Source organism: Leuresthes tenuis, unplaced genomic scaffold (genome assembly GCF_036924035.1).
Source record: "Leuresthes tenuis unplaced genomic scaffold, fLeuTen1.0.hap1 SCAF_8, whole genome shotgun sequence".
Classification (NCBI taxonomy): domain Eukaryota; kingdom Metazoa; phylum Chordata; class Actinopteri; order Atheriniformes; family Atherinopsidae; genus Leuresthes; species Leuresthes tenuis.
Genome location: NW_027325362.1, coordinates 16,243,441 through 16,265,299, shown reverse-complemented (window position 1 = coordinate 16,265,299; position 21,859 = coordinate 16,243,441). Strand labels below are relative to the sequence as shown.

General features: G+C 37.7%; 2 protein-coding genes across 2 annotated transcripts; one reads left to right on the top strand and one right to left on the bottom strand.

Moving 5' to 3' along the window:
* Positions 1 to 1,777: 1,777 nt before the first annotated feature.
* hmgcll1 (3-hydroxymethyl-3-methylglutaryl-CoA lyase like 1) lies at positions 1,778 to 16,215 on the top strand. Its single transcript, XM_072391107.1, has 9 exons — positions 1,778 to 2,043; positions 4,839 to 4,916; positions 5,389 to 5,496; positions 5,870 to 5,965; positions 6,155 to 6,303; positions 6,813 to 6,876; positions 7,326 to 7,514; positions 14,290 to 14,415; positions 14,804 to 16,215. Exons 1-9 carry the CDS (start codon positions 1,948 to 1,950, stop codon positions 14,906 to 14,908), a joined length of 1,011 nt encoding a protein of 336 aa, XP_072247208.1. The 5' UTR covers positions 1,778 to 1,947; the 3' UTR covers positions 14,909 to 16,215.
* Positions 16,216 to 18,805: 2,590 nt separating this feature from the next.
* On the bottom strand, positions 18,806 to 21,127 carry gfral (GDNF family receptor alpha like). Its single transcript, XM_072391617.1, has 5 exons — positions 20,823 to 21,127; positions 19,344 to 19,603; positions 19,171 to 19,251; positions 18,979 to 19,060; positions 18,806 to 18,875 (listed from the first exon to the last, which is right to left on the bottom strand). The coding sequence occupies exons 1-5, from the start codon at positions 21,113 to 21,115 to the stop codon at positions 18,806 to 18,808; spliced, it is 786 nt and encodes a 261-aa protein (XP_072247718.1). The 5' UTR covers positions 21,116 to 21,127.
* Positions 21,128 to 21,859: the final 732 nt, after the last annotated feature.

Genomic DNA, 21,859 nt, shown 5'->3' with positions numbered 1-21,859 from the left:
AAAACATGTTCCTTTAGAGTTTAATCATCAGGTTGTGTATTTGCTTCTTTATGTCAGTGACCCAGCGATTAGACTGAAATTCCATTGTCTTTTATTTAACTTCTTTTTGGATAACTGAAGAAGCTGGATATCTGGGCAATGAAATGTAAGGTTTGGAATGAGGCAAACTGATCAATGCTGACTAATACTAACACAAAATTTGATTTGGTTATCAAATGCTTAGCTCTGGCTCAGAGATTCCCAAAGTTTTCCTTGAAACCATGAAAAAAGCAAGAGGGAATTAGCTGAAGTGTAATTTTATCTTATTTAGCTTTTTTTCCCCCCGTTTCTTGCAGATGTCAAGTGACCTGTTCTAATAGTAGGCTTTGTAAAATGTCAATGTCTTCCTATACTTACATACCATCTTAAACTTTAAAGACTCTACACACCTGCATCACATTGATTCCTTACAGGAAGAAAACCCCTAAAGGCCAGTTCTTTTACATGACCCTCTGCAGATGTTTTCTGTCAAGATAAACCAGTTTCTGAGTTTCCTTGAAAGAAGAAATTTAAAATGCCAGTTAGGTTTGAATGACTAATGTAGTTACCACTGTCTGCAGTGTCCAACTACTCTTTCCCCTAAGAGCATATAACATAAACAAATGATGGACTTAGTAATAACAACAGACTTGTCTACATTGATTAGAGATCTTTTAAAGAAAAATTATCTATGTAAAGATATTCTACAGTTTACATACTATGTGCTTTGATACAAAACCTGTGATGAAAATAATTTCCTCTAATTAATTCCTGTTTTTGTTATTTCAAACCTCCAATCCATGTGAACAACAAGTCTACACTGACAATTTAAAGGGCTACAAACCTTAAACTATGTCATGAGATTCAATAAACCTTCGGAAGCCTGTGTAATGTCAAGAGAAAACTAAATACACTTGTATTTTATGGTCATGCTCTGGACTTCAAAAGACATTCAGTGATGTAGCACATTATTTTCCTGCACCTGAGGAGCATGAATAAGTGACTAGAGGCGATACGACAAAAGGGATTCTAAAATTTAGGGGTGGCAACCGATAGACATCAACCTTGAAGTTGCCGACAAAAACAAGGCTTTTTCAAGGCTGATCATATGAGTCGCCCTCCTCCCCTGAGAGAGAGGTAGAGGTCTCTCATCACACTGTAGTTTAGTGTGGTGAGCTGGTTGAATGCGAGGACTTCATTAGGCCCCCTCTATTGTTAACATCTGGGTTCAGAATGTCTCTTTCTCTGGTAAATGTTGCTCTGCCTTAACAAGGGATTTTATTACACCATGCAGTTGACATTGGCAGCAGTGGCATGTCTGGCAATGGAAACCCCTCAACGGCTTAGGTCACAGGAGATCAATCTAAGCAGGCTGTTTCCCTGAAGTCTTCAGTTTTCAGCAGAACAGAGAGCAGAACGTGCATTTAATCTTGTTGAATCAAGATAAACATGTATCAGCTGTAGGTCACATGGTTTTCAGTGCTTTAAAAATGAAGGACATACTTAGCTGATGACAATCAACAGATTTACTTTTGAGTTTTTTTTTCTGTTCTTCATGTTCCTTCTGGTAGCTGCATATATTTTCTTCAACATAAACGTTTTCCATGAACATGTAGCATGAATTTGCCAAATTTCCCACTTTGCTTGACACAATATCCTCACTCCCAGTCTCCACCCACCCCCACACCATTCCTCTGTGTTGATCCCCCACCCCTCCCTGCCAGAGATATGGTAACCATAGCAACTGCTGAATCATCGTCCATAGTCTGCAGTCGTCTTCTAATAAAATCTCCTCATACAGCAAGGATCTCTATCATACAGGCCTGCGTAATGATCTGTCACATAGATTTGCTCGGTTAGTTACAGCAGTCTGGGCTGGTTATTCTCAGAGGACTCAGCGGTACAGCGGGCTGAGCCACAGCCATTTAGATGGGTAACGTACCCACTACAGTGAAGCACTGCCTGAGCTATGAGCAACTTATCGAGGACTACCCCTGGCTGAGACGCTGGCTGCTGCAAGAGAAGGTGGGCGTTGTTTTACTTGTTTTTAATCTGCAGCACATGCTCTACCACATGACTATCTCATGACAGAGACGCTGCACAGCAGCCAGCCATGGATGACATTGCTGATGCCGCATAAACAATGTCCATCTTCAAAATTAAATGCAGATCTATTGTTACATGTTGTTGAGTACTTTGTCCAAATAAGAATTCTGGATTTCTATCATGACTGTATATGGCAAGTGATTTAGTGTAGATGCCCCTTTTTTTTCTGTTTTTGAGTGGATTATAATAAAAATGAAAATAGCATTAGTTTATTATAGCAGCCACATAATTTTATATTCAAATTAACTGTTCACATATTTGAATTTAGCAGAAGATTTGATATTTCTTAGTAAAGCCACACAAAAGGCATCTATGATATGTTGCACAGCTCTTGAATGGTTGAATTTTTAGCGGTTTGAGGCTTCCTTTTTAAAATAGCAAGAAGTGAAAATGCATTAAAAGTATACGTTTAAAATCTTAATTCAGAGTGCATTGTGGACAAATGATATATTTAGTTAATGGGAGGCTGCATTTCATTATTGCATTTGGTAAAGTTGATGTTAACTACTTACCAACTTGTTGGGCTGTAATCTATAGTTCCTTCATCGCACTCTGAATAACAGTTGTGGATTGAAAAGTACAATATTCCTATTTAGAAAATGTTGACTATGACGAAAGATACAATGGAAGGCCTCAATTTAAGTACAAGTCTTATGTACAATGGTACACTGAGAAACTTTAATCGATTGTATATCACTACTGCTCAAATTTAAACTAGCTTGGTCAACTGCTAACTGCATAAATTTTATCGTAGGTTAACTTATCTGGTGAAGACAGTTTAATGGGTGGCAAACTGTAGACATATATTTTACACGCATATGTCTTTGAAATTCATGGGAAATTAGAGGCATACATTTGACTGTATGTATATGTTAGACTGGAAAAAAGGCTGCTAATGTTGCTCAATGTCCACAGTTTAACAGAATGTCGCATTTGTTAGCTCTTTTTGTTTCCCCAACAACATTTTTTTTATGAAATCTATTAAATCATATGTACAAATAAGCATAAAATTGGACTTTTCAAGTGAAGCGTACGTATCCCAAGACATTTATTATGTGGAGTAATTGCTGATTACTTAAATATAAATACAACCCTAACCCAGAAAACATTTGGACGGCATGGAAAAGGCTAATAAAGTGATGCAGTGATTCATACACTAATTTTGACTTCTATGTCATTGCAAACAAAATGAACAAATAATATTTCACGTTTTGTATCAATGATTTCATTGAACTTGCTCTAATACATCTTTTTTTTTACCCCCATTTTTCCAAGCTTCTTGTACAGCTTTTACCTTTGTAATGTTGTCAATTCTTCTCACCACATTTAGAAGATGCTCTGGCTCTGAGTGATGCAACACTTTAGATGTTATGTTGCCTGTCTTTTCAAGCAAAGGATTGCAACAGTGAGGGGTTGGCATTGCATTATTTTTCTGTAAATTATCCACACACTCTCTGTTGTAGACAGCTCATGTCTGCAGGCAGGCCAGTCCAGTACCCCACCATGTCCGTCAGCCATGTCTTTGTCATGAGTTCAGAATGTGGTTTTGCAATGGATGGACTTCCCTGGAAAATATGTCATCAGAGGTCAGAGTATGTTACTCTAAAATCTCAATGAACTTTTCTGCATTAAAAGCTTCCATCATAGGAATGCAATTGAGCATTGCAAAGAGCTTTGTCCAGAGGACATGGTTCCCATTGCTTAAACAACAACAAAAAGTGAAACAGTGATTTTTCTAACCACAACAGAAGTTTCCATTGTGTGATGGTCCATCCCAGATGCCTTCTAGCCCGGAGAAGATGGCACTGCCTCTAGCCTCGGGACAAGGTTAACATAAGGTTAACATTTCTGTTTTTAGCAAAGTGCTGTTTGAAATTTAAGATTGCACCTGTATTTTGATGCTTGGCATAAGCTTTCCACTGCAATCCCTTGTCCACATGGTTATATCAGCTTTTGATGAACGACAGTCAGTGATTCAGTGCCGTCTGAGGGATCGGACATCACTGCTGTCCATCTTAGGTTTGAGCCATTGCTCACTGAATATTTCTCCTTATTACTTGAATGGTTTAATGGTATTCTGCACTTTACAAGGAGAAATATGCAAATTCCATCCATAAAACAGTGAAATGATTTCTCACATGCTGGTTGACAAACAGGAGATCCTTTACCAATTTTTGCATCTCAAAGGCCTTTCATGAAAGCTGATTTTGTACCAAATCATAATTACGCTCAACCTTTGACATCACTTCCTTAAAATAAAACCAGTCGTTATAGATTAGCTCTTGAGCAAGGTGGTCTAAAATCTTTCACAGTCAGAAATGTTAGCTGTTCAAATGCTGTAATCTTTAATCTCCGTTGAGGTTTTACATTCATATTCAACGTAGGCTGTCTATTCAAAATAATGAGGTTCAAACCAGAAAAATACCCTGATACTTAGAATATCCTTTGTGGTTGGAGTGGAGTTACCCTATCGTTTTTTCCCAGCCTTTTCTGTATGACACATCTCCTAAGTTTGCATCTTAATGACATGACAGGCTTATGTTTAGGCTCTCAGGTTTCATGTGGCTTTGAGATATAAAGTTATTCATGTTCGAAATAACATGTCTTGGGGCATCCCACCCTAAAAGGGTGGCTGACTTTACAATGTTCAGCGTCCTGTTGAGTGGCATTTCTTGCTTTATTCACTTTTCTGTTCCTCTTTGATATTTCACCAGATCATAACAGAACACAAGTATCCAATTTTTGTTAAAATTGTTGAAGTTGGGCCAAGAGATGGACTTCAAAATGAGAAGGTATCTCAGTCATTAATCTTATTTGTATTTATGTGCACGTTTGTTTTCTATTACTATACACAATCATCCCTGGAAACTCCCATTTTTTCCCCTTTCATACATATAACTATGACGAACATTTGGGTTGTCAAAATTATGGGAAGCATATGTTTTACATTTTCTTTAGAGAGTGAAAAGGATGGCACAGCTCCTGACCGAGTTTGTTTCGTTTAGCATGTTGCAGCTTAACCTTTGCTGTCTTGCACTCTGGCTGTAAAGACTGAGCAGGATGTGGATGTAATTTTGGCTCCACAACCTGTAGTTACAAGAAATATGGTACATTTTGAAATGTTTCCACATATTCAGCCTGTGTAAGGTTTTGCATGTCAAATATTCATTTTACTATGAGTAGCACACATCATAACAAAACAACAAGAAAGGCTTTATATCTTATTATTATACTAAGAACTATTTCGGTTTCATTGTTCCCCAGGAACTTGTTCCGACTAGGGTGAAAATCCAGTTGATTGACATGCTCTCAGGAACAGGCCTTTCTGTGATTGAGGCCACCAGCTTTGTCTCATCAAAGTGGGTTCCGCAGGTAATAAATAACTCTTTGTTGTGCACAGCAACAGAGTGCTGAGTGATTTATTAGGGAGGGATAAATTTTCCTTTGCATGCCTGTTGGCCCACAGAAGATTTTGGAAAGTATATTATTCTCTGTATTCTTTGAAGAGCTTTTTATCTACTCCCTGTCATTAATAGTACCCTATTCAATTCCCTTAAAAAATGCTTATAATATTATAAGAAATCTGACATGAAAATAATTTCATCCTTTTTTAGATTGTCTGCATCTTATAGTTTATGAAAACATCAATGCTGGATCATTTCCTGGAACTTCTTTATGAGGAGCTGGTTTAGATTATCTTAATGGTTTATTTTACTACATCAAATGTTTTACTGCTTTCATTTAGATGGCAGACCACAGTGATGTACTCCGAGGAATTCATAGAGCACCGCATGTTCAGTACCCTGTTTTGACACCAAACATGCAAGGTTTTCAGGATGCTGTAAGCTTGAGTTATCACTTTAATATACTGACTTGTGCTGTACACGGTTATTTTTATGATTCACTAAATGTAGTTAATCCTTTCATTGTATTTGCTGGCACCACATTGTTTTTAATCAAGTAATGCATACACCCTGTAAGTGTGACTCCAAGCACGGTGATATAAGTTCATTTTCTTTGCTGTTTTAAGGTTGCAGCTGGTGCTACTGAAGTGGCGGTGTTTGGGTCAGCATCTGAAACCTTTTGCCGAAAAAATATCAACTGCTCCATTGATGAAAGTATGCTGAGGTTTGAGGAAGTCATTAAAAATGCCAAAGAGCGACAAATTCCAGTCCGCGGGTTAGTATTTTGGAAGCTTGGTAAAACTTGCAATGAGGACAAATCAGACATGTCATAAACTCTCAGATTTCATGCTGAATATCAGTTTTTCTATGAAGGTAAACCAGACAATTGATCATGCTACAGTTTCTATGAAGGAGAAAAGACAATTCAGTACTGATACATTTATAGCAAAGTTCCAGATGTTTACAAGGTTGAGATATGGATCACAAGCAGAATAAATCACACACCTGGTAATCAGATTCGCTGAAAAATGTTTTGCCTTTCTTTGACATATCACTTGACTGCTGCTCAGAATCAGCAACAATTTAGATGTTTATTTCAGTGCATTTGCCCTATTTATAGGAAATTTATTGGAATTATCACACAGCCTGTGGTAGCAGACACAGCAACAGTGTCTGAGGTTGTCTGTGGTTACATTAAATTCCTGTTTACCTTACAGAGGTTTCATAAGCTGCATGATGACAGTTGAAGTAAATAGACATTCGGTAAACTTTCTCTTCTATCAGGTATGTTTCCTGCGCCCTCGGGTGCCCCCACGAGGGACACATTGAACCTTCAAAGGTTGCTGAGGTAAAACTACTTTCCCTTTACATCTTTTTTTTTCTAACATGCCCCCTCCTCATGCTCTGCCACAGTGGAATCTTTCACTCCTGATATTAGTTTATGCGATAATGCTGATTGAATAAAATCTCACCAGTGTGTACAGCTGTCCTCAGATACAATACTGTATGTGATCTTGTGCTTTTTTTCATATTCATTTGTATGTTTTGTTGTTTATTGTTGGTCTAATGTCAAATAAGTGCTTCTTTGGTATCAACATTAGCTGATTTCTTCATGTTCTTTATGTGACCAAAGATTAAATTAAAGAATGAAAAATGATTCAAATTAATCTCAATATCCTTTCTCTATTTTAACCTAACCAAACAGGACATGATGCTTTTATTTTCTGTGAGCACTTATTTTACAGTTGAATTTTCTCACTGATGAGTGCATTTTATAATTTTTTCACAATTCTTTAGGTGGCAAAGAGATTATATGATATGGGCTGTTATGAGATTTCCTTGGGGGATACCATTGGTATTGGGACTCCAGGTTCCATGTTTGAGATGCTGCAGAGGGTGGTGAAGGACGTGCCCATCAATGCTCTTGCAGTTCACTGCCATGACACATATGGACAAGCACTGCCCAACATTCTTATTGCACTTCAGGTAAGATAATTTGATATATGGCATAACAAGCAATCTCCAAAGCCTTTCCTTTGATTACTGTCATCATTTGATTTACAATGGTATAATTCAATTCAATAATACTTTATTGATCACAGAATGGAAATTATATTATTGCTGTAAAAATGATCATTTAGATGTACTATTGTTATAGGTAGATAACAAAATGGAATAAAAATAAAAATCAACTGACAGACATTTGGAAAGTTGAAGAGGATCAGAGAGGTATGGTAGAAATCTTTTTTGCAACTTTGCAACATCTTAGCAGATGATGTCACACACAGCATCATCAGGTAACACCGGTGAGCTCTCAGTAGATGGATCTCCATGGAGCGAAACTCACACCCAACAATTCAACATCTCGGGTGCAGAGATGCTACTTCTCAGTAACATGTCCAGGATTACACCATCTGTTGTTAAAAAGCACTGTACTCTCTTACCTTTCTGTCTGCAGTCTCTGTCTGCTTATATAGTCTTAAAGCTGTGTACACAGATGTGAGAATTGTTCCTACAGCCATGTCTCAGAGAAAAAAGTAATATTTCCTTCCTGATATTCCTTCTGTGTCCTTATCAGGACTCCAAGCTAGTCAATTTTATTTGCCAGAGATCTCACAGTTAAAGTTAAAAGTAAAACAAACACATTAAAATTTACAGAAGAACCTCTTAATGATGGGTTTAGAGTAAACAATACATTTAAGTTTAATAGAAATAATAATTTTCTGTGTCAGATAAGACAGCTTGCTATAGCTGCTAGTGATCAACTTATGGAAAGATGCCCAAAAAACAATCGGTGCTGTTCAGTAGATGACACCGACAATCTATTTGGAAAGGAGAATAGGACTGTGGAACCATCCGTGGGTCCAGCAAGAGGAGATTCTTCTACCTGCCTTTAACTTGGTCATGCTGCATGGGTAGTATGCTTTACACTTCCATTGGCCAGCGTCACAGACATCATGTGGAAGATGATATATGACAGAAGAGACAACATTTTGAAAACCTGGTCTCTCTTTCTTCTATGTTTTTCAGATTTAGGATTGTTTACTTGACACAGTAGACTGCATCACCACACACTGCTATTTCTGTGCTTATATCAATAGTCTATTCACACAGCACGTTTAGAATTACAAACCACATCTTGTTGAACTCTTTCATAACTTTGAGGAATTCTAGTTTAAAGGTCTGTGCTGCTGCAAGTCGGCCTGGTAAGGGGACTTTTAAATTTTGGGAAACAAGAAGGAGAAAGATTGACAATTCTCAAAACCTAGCAGGCATCAAATAGTCATCTTTGAAAACAGAGACCTGACCTCTCTGTGACTTTGTTGGAGTCATGGGTGGGGGTTTCTGAAAAGGAAGCAAGACTGAAAAAAAAAAACGGTCTGGTTGAAGTCTGGTTGGGGAAAAAGGAGGGCATGAGGTCTAATAACTCTAGGAGGACAGAAGGCAGCCTAATCCTTGTTTGAGGAATGTGATAGGGGCCAGCACTTTCTCTTACAGAGGTTTGCAGGATGGTTACGCATGCTGGTGTGATTAGAAGAGGAAGCTCCTTTGGGCCACCACAAGACAACAATGCATCTTCATCTTGATCGTCATCTTAAAACGTTTGACAGCTTTACTCTCTGCTTTCCCAGTGACTTGGCAAGGATTTTGTGGTATATTTGCCTTCAAACACATATCCTTCTACCAATGATGAATATGAATATTCTAGCGGAGAGCCACAGGCCAATTATGGATAAATACCCAGCCCTGTGTAAATCAGCGCAGTTACTCATGATGACATGAGGAGGAGCAACCAGATGTCGAAGCAGGATACCTTTTAACTTTCTCAAGTAACTGCCAACATTATAAAGATCACAACTAGTTTTTTTTTTTTTTCCAAAAGATTTTAAATCATTTTCATACTGGGGAAAATCATATGTTAAGCTTCACCCAATCCATCTTTTTCAGCATTTAAAAGCATCATCTTTTCTTGATTTTTACAAAGCCTCTGGAATCAGACAACAATTCACATGACCTGAAGTGCATTCACTTTAGTCATTTAAATTCACATGACCTGAAGTGTATTCACTTTAGTCATTTAAGGCCATTTGAAATCATGTAAAATCAGAGTATTATTCAACATACAAAAATATAAAATAAGTGCTTGACTAATGTCAAAAATGTCGATATTTTGCTTTTCAAAAATGTAATTATAAGTAAGGAGCAGTATTGCTGTTCCAGTGCTTATGGAATTCACTTCAAACCTGGGTTTCCCTAAGCTTTAATGACATTGTGTCATTTTATGATATTATAAATGTGTCCTTTGTTATGTGTGTGTAAGCAACAATGGGGCACACTGAAAACCAGAAACAATCAGTGAACAATGATGAAGTGAATTAAGAAACATGATCTAAGCTTCCCCATAAAGCCAGATGGTTTAGAAACTGCACAAAATAAGAAATAAAAAAAAAACAACAGGTTCTTAATAAACAAAGAATTACAGAAAATAACAATGACAGTGATATGCTCGGCTTCTAGACAACTCACAAAAGTGTAACTGAGTTGTAGACCTATAGGGAAGAGCAGCGTTTGAGGTGTTTTTCACCACTTTGCCTGCAGCGAGTGTAAACCTGACAGATATCCAGACATAAAACAGAGGTAACGCAGATATGGCTGTATCAGTTCTCTGGAGCACATTGTCACTGCAAAGGAGGAAGCCCATTGGGGGCTGGGTGGGTCAACAGATGTGAGGGGGTCAGCACAAAGGCTCACCTATTCAGTGTCTGTTGGACAAAGCAACTGAGAGCAAGGTGGATAGCAGGGCCCGAGGGGGCTCCCAACTCGTCTGTCGCTTGGCTGTTGAACTCTCTGACAATGCTGCGCTTAAAAGCCAGTGGAAAATGATCCTTTCAGTTGCTCGTTGCAGTGCATGTGATGAATGGCGCTGCAGCCGCAGACCCAAGTCTAGAAACTTTTTTTTAATCGGACTCAACCTGAATAGTGTGCAGAGGATAACCCTAATGCTGGCTGCATAATGTCATAATGCCATCTATTTGCAGTGCCTTAATTCAATACCAAAAATGACCCAAGATAGAGCCATAATTTAGGAGTAATTAACATGAGTTCCACCCACCAAAGACAAAGCACCGTCATCAATCATATCTGTTTTGACATTTCACTGAAATTGACAATTGTTAATGGACTCAATTACAGGCACAAACAACCTTGCAACACTGCGCTGTAGAAAAGTTGAACAAGGTAAAAGTAGCAGATATTTTCAAAGTTTGCTTTGATTTTGGACAGCGATGTGTAAAAACACAGCTAGATGGTAAAATATTTTTGCAGATCATATTCAGAATGATTCATCACAGCCGCCCTATATAACCACAGAAAATAATGGGAGCTGGGGATATTTAGCTTACCATTTGCTCATCCATAAACAAGAAGGAAATGAAAGATTTTATCATAGTTTTTCATTAGTCTGTGCCAGAACTCCACACCACCAACTGGGAGAGAAATGAATTCCCCCCGTGCTGTCAGCCCTGAGTCACCTCTTTTGTTCCTGATAAAGACATTCCTCAGTCTTTGTAACTTTTTTTTCCCAGGAGGTCTGTGGGGGGGGGGGCTTTGTTAGAAAGCTATACTGGCAGGTCACACAATGACAATCAATGTACTTGGATTTCACAGGCTTGGCAAGGAAAATTATTTATTCTTGGTCACAATTTCGGTGTATTGTGTACCACTGTAGCAGGGGGATACAGTATAGCCTGTTTGGACTATGGTAACAGTAACATTCATCTGAACTATTTATTTTCTCTCCATGCACAAGACACTGTTCAACCAGGATGGACTGTGCAGGGTCAATAACTTTGTTTTACACGTAGTCAGTGATGCTTTGTATTTGTGTTGACTAGTTTTTTTATGGTTCATGGTTTTTATGGTTATGGCTTGTCATTTCTTTTTATTATGGCTTTCACAGTGTCCATCATTGCCTCTTGACAGTGAAGTTGTGAAGTACAGTTTTTCAGAGTAGAAAACCACAGGTAATAATAATGGTTACTTAGTTAAACAACGATAGAATCAATTTAAATCAACTGTTTAAAAATGTATTTATTTATGTTTTTTTTAGAAAAAGAAGACTTTCTTTAATTGACAGTATGCACATCTGTAGAGTTCCTCTACATTTCATGGTTACTCTTCATTTTACATTCCTTCATTGACTTATTTATCAAAGACACAATAAATTAATTAACACAGAAATGACAAATGCATCAGTATCATACATAGGCTACTTTTCATTTGTAGTTCTTCCTGCAAGTCAATATTGTACATAAAATAACTTAAAATGGGTAGGAATCATGGTTTGAAAAAACAACAACTGTCAGTAAACAATAAACAGAACAGATGATGAAAATCATTTTTGTAGTTGTTACCCAAACTTTTCATTTCAGCTTGATACTCCTTTTGAAATGTTTCTACTATTTTTACTGACTTTGTAAAGAAATTAATAGACTTAGGCAGATGAATTAGGAACTGTCTGGTCCTGCCAATTAATAGTTTTTAAACCATTTTCTTAGATAAACTGCTTCTGTAGATATCTTTACCTGTATTTTTGGCAGCTTCAACTTCAACCAAATAAATGTTTTCTTTTTTAGTTGAATTAAATATACTTTGCCATGACAGTATTCTCTTTACTATCCAGAGAATTTTACCAGAATATAAATAAAGAAAATCAAATATGCTGTAGAGCACAAGGATTTTATATCAGCCTCACAGTATTTGGATTCCTGTCATTGTTCGTTGTCTCAAGAAAGACGTTTAGGTGGAAAGTGACTGACTTTATTATACAGTTTGGGATTTTTACGCATAAAGAAATCACAAAGTAAAATTTTCATTTATTTATCCTTTATACTGTAGGCTTGTTTGGCGTATTTCCTTGTTGCTGTCCAACGTTGGGGATTTGCTTTCTCATTGCAAGCATATTTATGCGTTCCTGGAAGGAGGTGATATATGTGTCAGCAATGGATCTCTGACAGTTTCTTTCAGCCTCTCAGTTTATGTAGTAGGGGGTAAAGCATCACTGGTTCGTATCCCGCTCTGAATACACACTCTCTTCTTTGACGCAGTTGTAAAACCAAAATGGGAACATGTCCATCTTCATCCTCATCCACTCAGAGTGTAGAATGTCAACAAGCATATTCCAAATCATGCGAATTGAAAATTGAAAATGCACCGTGTCTTTAGCCAGGAATGCATTGTTTTCATATGGCCACAGCTCACTGAATATGTTTTTTAACGTCAAGCGCACATCTGGTTTCTGGGCAGTGTGAACCTAACTGAGCGTTGGCAAGCTTAAGCTGCTGACCACCGATTCCTGCATGATTAGTGTCCAGAGGTACAGGGCACACTGCTGACGAGTGTGTGTATGCTTAAGACTTACAGTGGAAGCAGCTGGAAGCGAGAGGATTGGCATGGTAGATTACAACTCTATGTTTGTATTACAAAAAATTCTGCCCAGTACAATATCCTGCTCTGGCTTTGGCCAAGGTCTGGAAATCTCGTGCACTGCGCACACCAGAGCAGCATACACCTCCACCTCTTCCTCTGCCAACACAAACAGCAATTACGGCTGGCTCAGACAGCCCCTGCAAAAAGTAGGTTCTTGTCTGGAGGAAAAGCCACCAATTAGCAGCATTGTTCTAAAAAAGCTATGGAGGTTCTTTTAATTTAGCCTCCCAGGTCCTGCTCCATGAGATGGAAGTCCCTTATGACCCGATGCCACTCAGAGGATCAGTGTCTTAATTTTGTCTCACTGTAGGATCCTCTGACATCTGGCCCTGCCACGGAAGCTGGAAAACAACTTTAATATTCTCATGACAATCCCAGGGACATGTGGAAAACATCCTCACACATACTTTTAGTTTAAATTTATGGGGCAAACACTTCAGATGTGTGCATTTGGTTAGAACATGTACATTCAGGGAATGAAAGGAGATGAAATGTATCTGTATATATTCTGGTGTCTGAAACATCAAGCAAAAGCAGTTAAGCTATATTTCCTCAGCAATGTTTTAAGATGCTTGGTAAGCCTCTTCCCCCTCTCCCACCCCACATCCCCCCACCCTCCCTCTCAAAAAATAAAGGCAATCAACTCACAAGAACAACTGAAATCAGTTTTCATGTGAAGGCCAAATACTTGCTTTTATGGGCTGTGCAAAAATAAATTTTTCACAAACATGAAAACCTTGACGTTGATTATAAGAAGCCAGTGAGCCAAACATACAGCAAAGTGAACAAACATGAATTTAATCAATTTTTTTGCTGCAAGCGATACTTTTTAAGTGATGTTACAGGTTTTTTGCAATGGTCTAAGGAGAAGAAAAGTCCTCTCAGAGTGGAGAAAAAAGTGAATCCTCACGGTTAAGGGAAAGAGTAGTGCTGTGAAAACACAAGCAACCAGGAGAATCAGAAACATATGAAACGTTCCGTTCAGCATTCATAATGCTCCTCTCATAGGAACAAGTCCATAATTATGTGGTGCTGGTGGTTTAAGCTGACAGAGAGGATGACTAAGCCGTACTGTAGGACATTCAATGCCCACTCATCTTCAGGACTACAGCCCACAGTTTTCTGGAACAGCTGTAAAACATGACCGCAGGCCTGGCAAGGTGCACTGCACCAGACAGACAATTGAACAGAACAAGGATCCTTGTTACTGGATTTTACCTGAGGTGAAGCCTGCATGGAGGTGCTGAATGTCTCTGTTGTCTGTCCTCTGCAGATGGGGGTCTCCGTGGTGGATTCTGCTGTAGCAGGCCTGGGAGGTTGCCCCTATGCACAGGGTTCATCTGGCAATGTTTCAACAGAGGATGTTCTTTACATGCTCCATGGCATGGGCATTGAAACAGTAAGTATGTCTTCACAGTTAACCTTTGACAGACCTTCTGTGTTTTATGTGTCTCTAATCCCAACAAAACCAAATCTATACAATCTTTCAGGGGTAATTTACATAAACAGATCACTGTGCAAACATACCACTCTGTATATGTATATTTTATAATATCAGAGGCTTACACAACTTGACGCTTCACACATGGTCTCATGAACAATTTAACAATTCCTACCCCTGCTGGTGGAATAATTTTACTGCAGTTTAGTTTTTACACACCTGTTGCACATATGCATTTACATTCATGAGCAACAATCCTTATTTGTCTGGTTCTGATTGCTGTAAAGACAAACTCACCTGGCTTACATTATATGTAACTGATGCTGCATTTTTTTTTTCTCCCTAGGGTGTAAACCTTGCCAAAGTAGTAGAGGTGGGCGATTTCATCTGCAATGCCTTATGTCGCAAGACAAACTCCAAGGTTGCCAAAGCAAGAAGCAGGAAGCTGTAATGTGTCTCTGTAGAGGAAAAGGTTGACTTTTTTTTTTTAACTTCTTTCTTTTTAAAGTTTTTTTTCTGCCTTCAGATTTGTTGATTGTGCTTCTGTATTTGAAGTACCATCTTCCTACTGTCTTACTTGTCTCATCTAAAAGTCTAATTTTCTAGTTTTCTTACATTTTTATTCATGTCCACAGTTTATAATTTAATCAAACAGCACATAAAGTTATGATCATTTAAATCATCTGAGTTTACATCGTAATGCACTTGGTTTTGGCTTTGGACAACTTGACATTAAAAAAAAACAAAACAAGAGAGGTCACGCTGGATTGGGACTAGCTATAGATTTAGGTTTTAAGTTTAGGTTGGTGCCTCGATCAGTTATTAGTATATACAGTGCTGACTTCTGGAAATCATGTGCTATTCAAGTAACAACCATCTCATATCTATTTGGCTTTCACAAAAATACCCTATAAAGGTACACCGGATAGCTCAGTGGTCTTATCGAAAACTACTTCAGCTGCTAAGTGAACTTAATTAATTTTGAGTGCTTCCTTGTGCTCGTTAAATCCCAGACAACTATTTATACCTAATCCTGTGTGAACAGAAGCTGACAGGTAGGCACTTTGCAAACAATTCAGACAATTCAGACTCTGGGGAGTTTTTGCCATTTGCAAAAAAGCCTAGGAGGGTTTACCAAAGATCACTGAAGATGAGGCCTTTGATTTTTTTTTTCTTTTCTTTTTAATCTCTTTTTTAAACCCTAATTTATTACAATCAGGGACGATTACCTGAGAATGTAAATGTAAACGCAATTTAATTTTTAAAGCGTGAACTGTCTGCACCAGATTCATAATATTAATCAGATGTAATTCAAAGTAAATTAGGAAACGTAAGTATATATCATTTTTGGTTCAATTAAAAACAACAATCAGGCAAGGGTTTCGCCCAAGATGGAAGATAACGATGAACTGGATATAAAAAAAACCACTTAACTCTAATGAATAGGCAAGGGGGAGCAAAACAATATTTGCATAAGTTTATCAAGATATGGTAATTATCTACACAGGGTGGTACATTTTCATCACACATTCAAAAAGCTATCCTCTGAAAATTAATTTAGGCATTCATGTCTCACGTTCAGAGATATACTGTATATTGAGGAAGGTTTTAATTACTTTCTTTATTCTAATGTACCTGTAAAGGGAAAGGAATACGATTGTTATCTTATACATAAACATATAAAAGGATGAGTCACCGAAAGAATTTGATTTGAAGTGACTGGAGGGAATAGATGGATGGAGGGCATAACAATAAAGAGCTGTCACAATAACTCAATCTGTTCAGTCTCTTCATTTGATCACAGATGTCTTTTTTTCTTTTCTTTTAATTGATGTACAACTAGGTATTGAGCCTTTCATTTTTCCTTACAGTGGGATCTGAGTAAGACTCGGGTGGAAATAAGAAATAGATGACCAATCAGCCACAACAGTAAAATCACTGACAGGTGAAGGAAATAACACCTGTCAAGAGGTGGGATATATGTGGCAGTAATTGACTATTACATTCTTGAAGTTGGAGGCAGGAAAAGATGGATGTGTCAGGATGTGTGAGACACTGATAACTGGATCAGAGCTTCTCCGAACAACCTTTGCAGGGTTATTCTGGTACATTAAGGTTAGTGATTATCAACAATGGTTCAAGAAATGACAGCTAATGAACTGCCTACAGTGCATGACTTGAATTCGCCCTTGGTTGAGTGTTTACTTTCATTCTCTCTGATGTCTCAGGTCAAAACGTGAAATCGGCATTGAAATTATATCTATTAATTCCTACCAGCAGGCACAATTTTGCTGATTTGTCATGCTGAAACACAACACTTCCACATATCCAAACATGTTGAGAGCACGGAACAATTAACTGACATCCCATCACATGTGAACTTGCATTAAGAGGAAATAAAAAAAATGCAAATCAAACCTTTGACTGACAATTGTCAGATCATCATTTATCTGTAACAGATGCTACCAGCTGCTTTGAGTCTGCAGTCACAGCAGCTGAGAGCATCTGATGCTGATTATTTGCTTCTTTGAATCGTTCTTTTGAATTGTTCTCACTGATTCTGTCCTTTTTTTCTTCATTAGTTTGCCCCGTGACACGGTGCACCATCACATAACATAGTACAGCTTGCTGTGCCAACATGATGAGAGACAAAATGATCATTTAAGGCTATAAATAAAAATAAAAGTTAACTGAAATGCATGTTTATATTTATATTTTACATCTAAACTAGCAGACATATAACTGGCTCCATGAGCCAGGAAGGAGGAACTCTTTCTTTGGCACGACATAAAGAAAAATTTAAATTTTAACTATATCTTGGCAAGGACACAACAGACAGCTGTGTTAGGTATAAATCAGCTCCAAACTTAACAACAATGTTTTATATTTGACTTTGAGAAAGTCATTCTGTTCTTCACATCCTGTTATTCTGATTACTAGAACTCTTAATAATCACTCAGACGTCATCATCTCATTTCAGATTAGCTCACAATGCTGAAACATGTCTTTACAAGGTCAAAAGACTATTTTTCCTCGTACCCACTGATTGATTTTGCCCTACTTCATGTCTCCAGTTCAATTGAACTTTTTCACAATGTCAAAGATATGAAAACAACCTTATCTGAGTTAGATGGTGAACTTACCAGAGATGTGTCAACTAAGCAGAATACAGGATTGAAAAGCAAACAGAAAATATTTCACCTTATTCTAAGCTACAGAACTCCACCATGGATGTACAAAAAAAGCTCTTAAAAGTAAAGTTAACTTTGAAATTTTAATATTTTCAATTACATTACCTTCACAAAAACAGTTCCGGCACAAAATACAAGCGTGCAAAAATAGATGAGTTTTTTTTCTAACGACATATTAGATGCAGTTTCTTTTTGTGCTGGGGATGCACTCAGCCAGAAATGTCCATCTTCCATTTCCAGGGGAAATAAAAATTAATACAAACTATTATCCAGAAATCATTATTAAAAGTTCCTGTTGTTCCTATTGTTCCTGTCACCACTGGCAAAACAGCCAATGTAATAGATGCGTATTCTGATACACAGAGAGTGTTTTGGAGTATTTAGAGTTTGTTTCCTCATAAATCTTCTGCACTTTATTAAAGATCTGTCTGATGTTGGCTTAGTTTCTGATAAACTACCGTTTGAGGATTTCCCTTAAAATCCAATCTTTTTCTTAGTGGAATAAAATGCAACATTTCATCACTGAAACATACAGCATTTTGATCAAAGTAAGGGGCAACAAGTTGAAGTTTCTTATTAGTTACAGGTGATGAAAAAAGCGTGGACAAAACTGATATCTGGCACCAGTCTTGCTTGTTGCAGATGTGTAGTTTTTTTAATGACTAATGGTCATAATGTCATTATTCTTCACTTTGGTTCTTATTATAAAGAAATCCCAATTTAAATCTTGCGAGCTCACACATTATTGTGAAAAACCTTTGCTATTCTAAACCTTCAACCAATTCTATCGAGGGGGATCTTCTTAGTCTGAAATTGATTCTGCAATGTAACAACAACAAATAAGAAGCCAGAGTGATTTATCTATAAGAAAATACTGCCCCTACAAAGCCCTGAAACCTGTCAAAAAAAACCTTACAGATGGGATTTGATTGGCAAAGAATATTGATTTGATGTAGTTTATTCTTATCTTATGCACTTTGTTTTTTGTTGCGGCACTTTTTAAAAGCATTCTCACTTCTCTTTGGTTACAAACGTTGTGTTCTAATCAACATTGCAAAAGAAGGTGGTATATATACGACAAACAAAACAACCTTTGCATACATTTAACAATTAAATAAAGAAAAAATATCAATGACAAATGTCAAAATGAATAAATTCTAGAGAACAACAACACAATTCCTCCTCCGGGGATGGCAAAGATTGTTTTTATCTCTGTTTCTCAACAACCTACAAGCAGAAAAAAATAGAATAAAAAAAAAATTGTTAAAGTAAGATTCGATATCAGAGGTATTTCAGACATTTTCCATTAAACTGGGGTTGATGTACTCACCAAATTTTACTGACAACAGCGAGAGATATAATTATGATAACTCCTGCAAATAGCAAAGCTGCAAAAGCATACAACAGATGATCTGAAAAGATAAAACACAAAATGCATCAAAATGGTCCAAAAACTATCTGATGATCTGTATCAATATGAATATAATCAAATCAGTTGAATTGGCCAAAGGGAAAAAATTACCATGTGACCATGTGTGAGCATGATCTGATCCATTGATTTCATGGGGTTTAGAAGTACCACCACTGCATTCCCTAAATGTTACTGAAATAAGCACGACAGTTTGGTTTAGTTCTTCCAACAATAACTAAGTCTATAATCAAAGTGTCTGTTTTAGAAATCTAAATCCTACTTACTGAAGTGTGATCTATTATGAAATACATCCTGAATCATACGGCATCTCGGTAGATGATCACTGTGCACTCCTTTGCAAGTACAAGGATGGTGAAGCACTGTGCCTAAAGTGGCCAAGAAGGCCCTTTTACATTCAGAACGTGTGCCGAGGATGAGAGCTGGATCCCTCAGGGTGAAACATCCGTCTCTTTGAAGGTTTTTGTCACTGCATTGTGCCTCATCAGAGCTCCAGCATTTGGCTTGGAGAGTTCTTAGCAGGTCTCTGATAAACCATAGAAATGAAATTGTGTTATATGCAGCCATATCTAATGACAATTCCACTTCCAATTTGTTTTTAAATCTTGATCATAAATAAAAATGACTTGGGTAAGTGCAAACTGAAAGGCTCGGTGTCGCCTTTTCTTGGCTGAATGTATTAAAATGCATCTGACACTAATGTGCATCGATGCAACATTTCTAGGAGGGGATATTAATGCTGTCAGGATTCTGAGTTTAAACTTGATGGTCATTTGGGGCATTTCAGTGTGATGTCTAGACATTACAACCCAAATTGCTGGTTGGGAAAGTTGGGACAGCACCTTGCATTTTTCATGGAAGTTCGCTGCCATCTATGTGTAAAAGGGGGAAAAGACAGCAAATTGAAAAAGCTTTGGATTAACGTGTTACACAAATGCAGTGATGTTTTTTACTAGATTGTCTTAACACCAGCTCTCATTCACTATTCACTTGCAGATAAAATTATCCTTCAACTTCCATTAATGGCAAATAGTTTCCAAATAGACCCTTCAAACCCACCTCACTGATCATCCCCTTACATTACCTGTTCACCACTTTATAAGCTTATTTCACAAACCCCTTCGGTTTCATCCTAACAGGCATATAACAGTTCCGTAATGGCTAACATTTTAAGATGGTATCTTCAAAATCCATTCAGCTACAATTTTAACTCAATCTTTTTTCAGAAAGAGGAATGAACCGACAATTCTCAAGGATTTCAACAATCTCCCCTTCAACAGTATCTTTAACTAGGATCTAGGCTATAGAGCTCACAGAAATGTTTCTCCCTGCACCATCTCACATTATTCTCAGTTAAATGTGTCAAAAATGCATTCAGTCTTTGCAAATCATTGTCACACACGCATAATATGGAGAATAATTTTATGAATAAATCAAAATTCAGAGCTGTCAATACCACTGGGTCACTATAAATGAGCTGCTAAAATCTTTCTTTGCATCTCTTTCTGCTTCATAATCAGTGCTGAAGATACAATTTTCCTCTTTTTGCCTGATTACCATAGGCATTGCTGCCTGCTTCTTTAGTTCCCTACGGTTGTATCCATCAGATGATGCATATGAATAACATCTTGAAAAACCAATTAATTTGCAGTCATTGGGGGCTACCATCCCAGCTGTTTGCCATAACTTTTCTTTTTAGAAAAGTATTTTTTGGTGTCATTTTATACAACTGGAGAACAACATACCTGCAGTTACTATCCTCTACACACTGGTCCAGTCTCTCCTGGCAGATCCTGGTCTCGTCACCACATCTGACAGTCTGCAGACCAGCTTTCATTTGCAGACAACTCTGATCCGACGCCTCACACTCACACATCACCAGCATCTCTGCAGCATTTTGTGGCATGTTGCGGTAAAACTGTTGAGTTTCTTTCTCACAGAGGTCACTCTCGCACTGCTCTGCCGTACATGCTTGAAGAACAGGTGCAAGGTGTCTGTTGCAAACTGAATCACTGACACAAATACCTATTCGATGCATGCAGGATTCAGAACTACGATACGCTGCAAGAAGAAAAGTATTGATTTAATTTCTAATAAGAGACTCACCACCTCTCAGATGAAGCTGTTATTGTGAAATAATAACTACCAATGTTTATTAAACTGCTCAACTTCCAGTCCATAGCTGTGCTTTTCTTCTGCTGAATTTCTGTTCAAATAATAGGAAACAGGATTAGGTCTTTAGTGACAATTGTTCAGTAAAACTGTTTGTTGTTCATGACAATCATTCAATAGCACGGCAGTCTTTGTTCATAAGATCACCTTTGGTAAACAAACATGCAATTTCACGGATAAATGCATATCACAGACACAAGTGAGGATCTGCACCTGGCTTTCGGGGGCATTGTGAGGCCAACACTTGTACAGAGTCACATAGCTCCTCCTCCCAGGCACACACACACCCTCGCAGTGAAGGAAATTGGTCGAGTGCGATCTGGATGGTTACGTTACACACATCTGAGCCCTTTATTTGGCACCCTTCATCTTGAATATCACATATAGGGAGGCAGACAAACAGGATTTTCCATAAGCTGGCACATTGTTGTTTGTACAACAGGTGTCTCCAACTGTATGAGGTCTGATGGTTTTCACCTGTGAGGGTGCAAGATTCTAATTTCAAAGCATCAATAGTTTTCTAGTCATTTCGTTACATGCAATCTAACACAGGCTATTGCCTCAGCTATTGCTCCATCAAGTGTAGCTCAATTTAATTTTCTCAAGTGCT

Excerpts from the sequence above, each read along its gene's own strand:
- hmgcll1 (XM_072391107.1), top strand. The coding sequence starts at position 1,948 with ATGGGTAACGTACCCACTACAGTGAAGCACTGCCTGAGCTATGAGCAA. Across the intron at positions 2,044-4,838 it reads GCTGGCTGCTGCAAGAGAAG|ATCATAACAGAACACAAGTA; the intron begins GTGGGCGTTGTT and ends ATATTTCACCAG. Across the intron at positions 6,877-7,325 it reads AACCTTCAAAGGTTGCTGAG|GTGGCAAAGAGATTATATGA; the intron begins GTAAAACTACTT and ends ACAATTCTTTAG.
- gfral (XM_072391617.1), bottom strand. The coding sequence starts at position 21,115 with ATGCATCGAATAGGTATTTGTGTCAGTGATTCAGTTTGCAACAGACAC. Across the intron at positions 19,604-20,822 it reads GTAGAGGATAGTAACTGCAG|AGACCTGCTAAGAACTCTCC; the intron begins GTATGTTGTTCT and ends ATGGTTTATCAG. Across the intron at positions 19,252-19,343 it reads TCATAATAGATCACACTTCA|TAACATTTAGGGAATGCAGT; the intron begins GTAAGTAGGATT and ends TGCTTATTTCAG.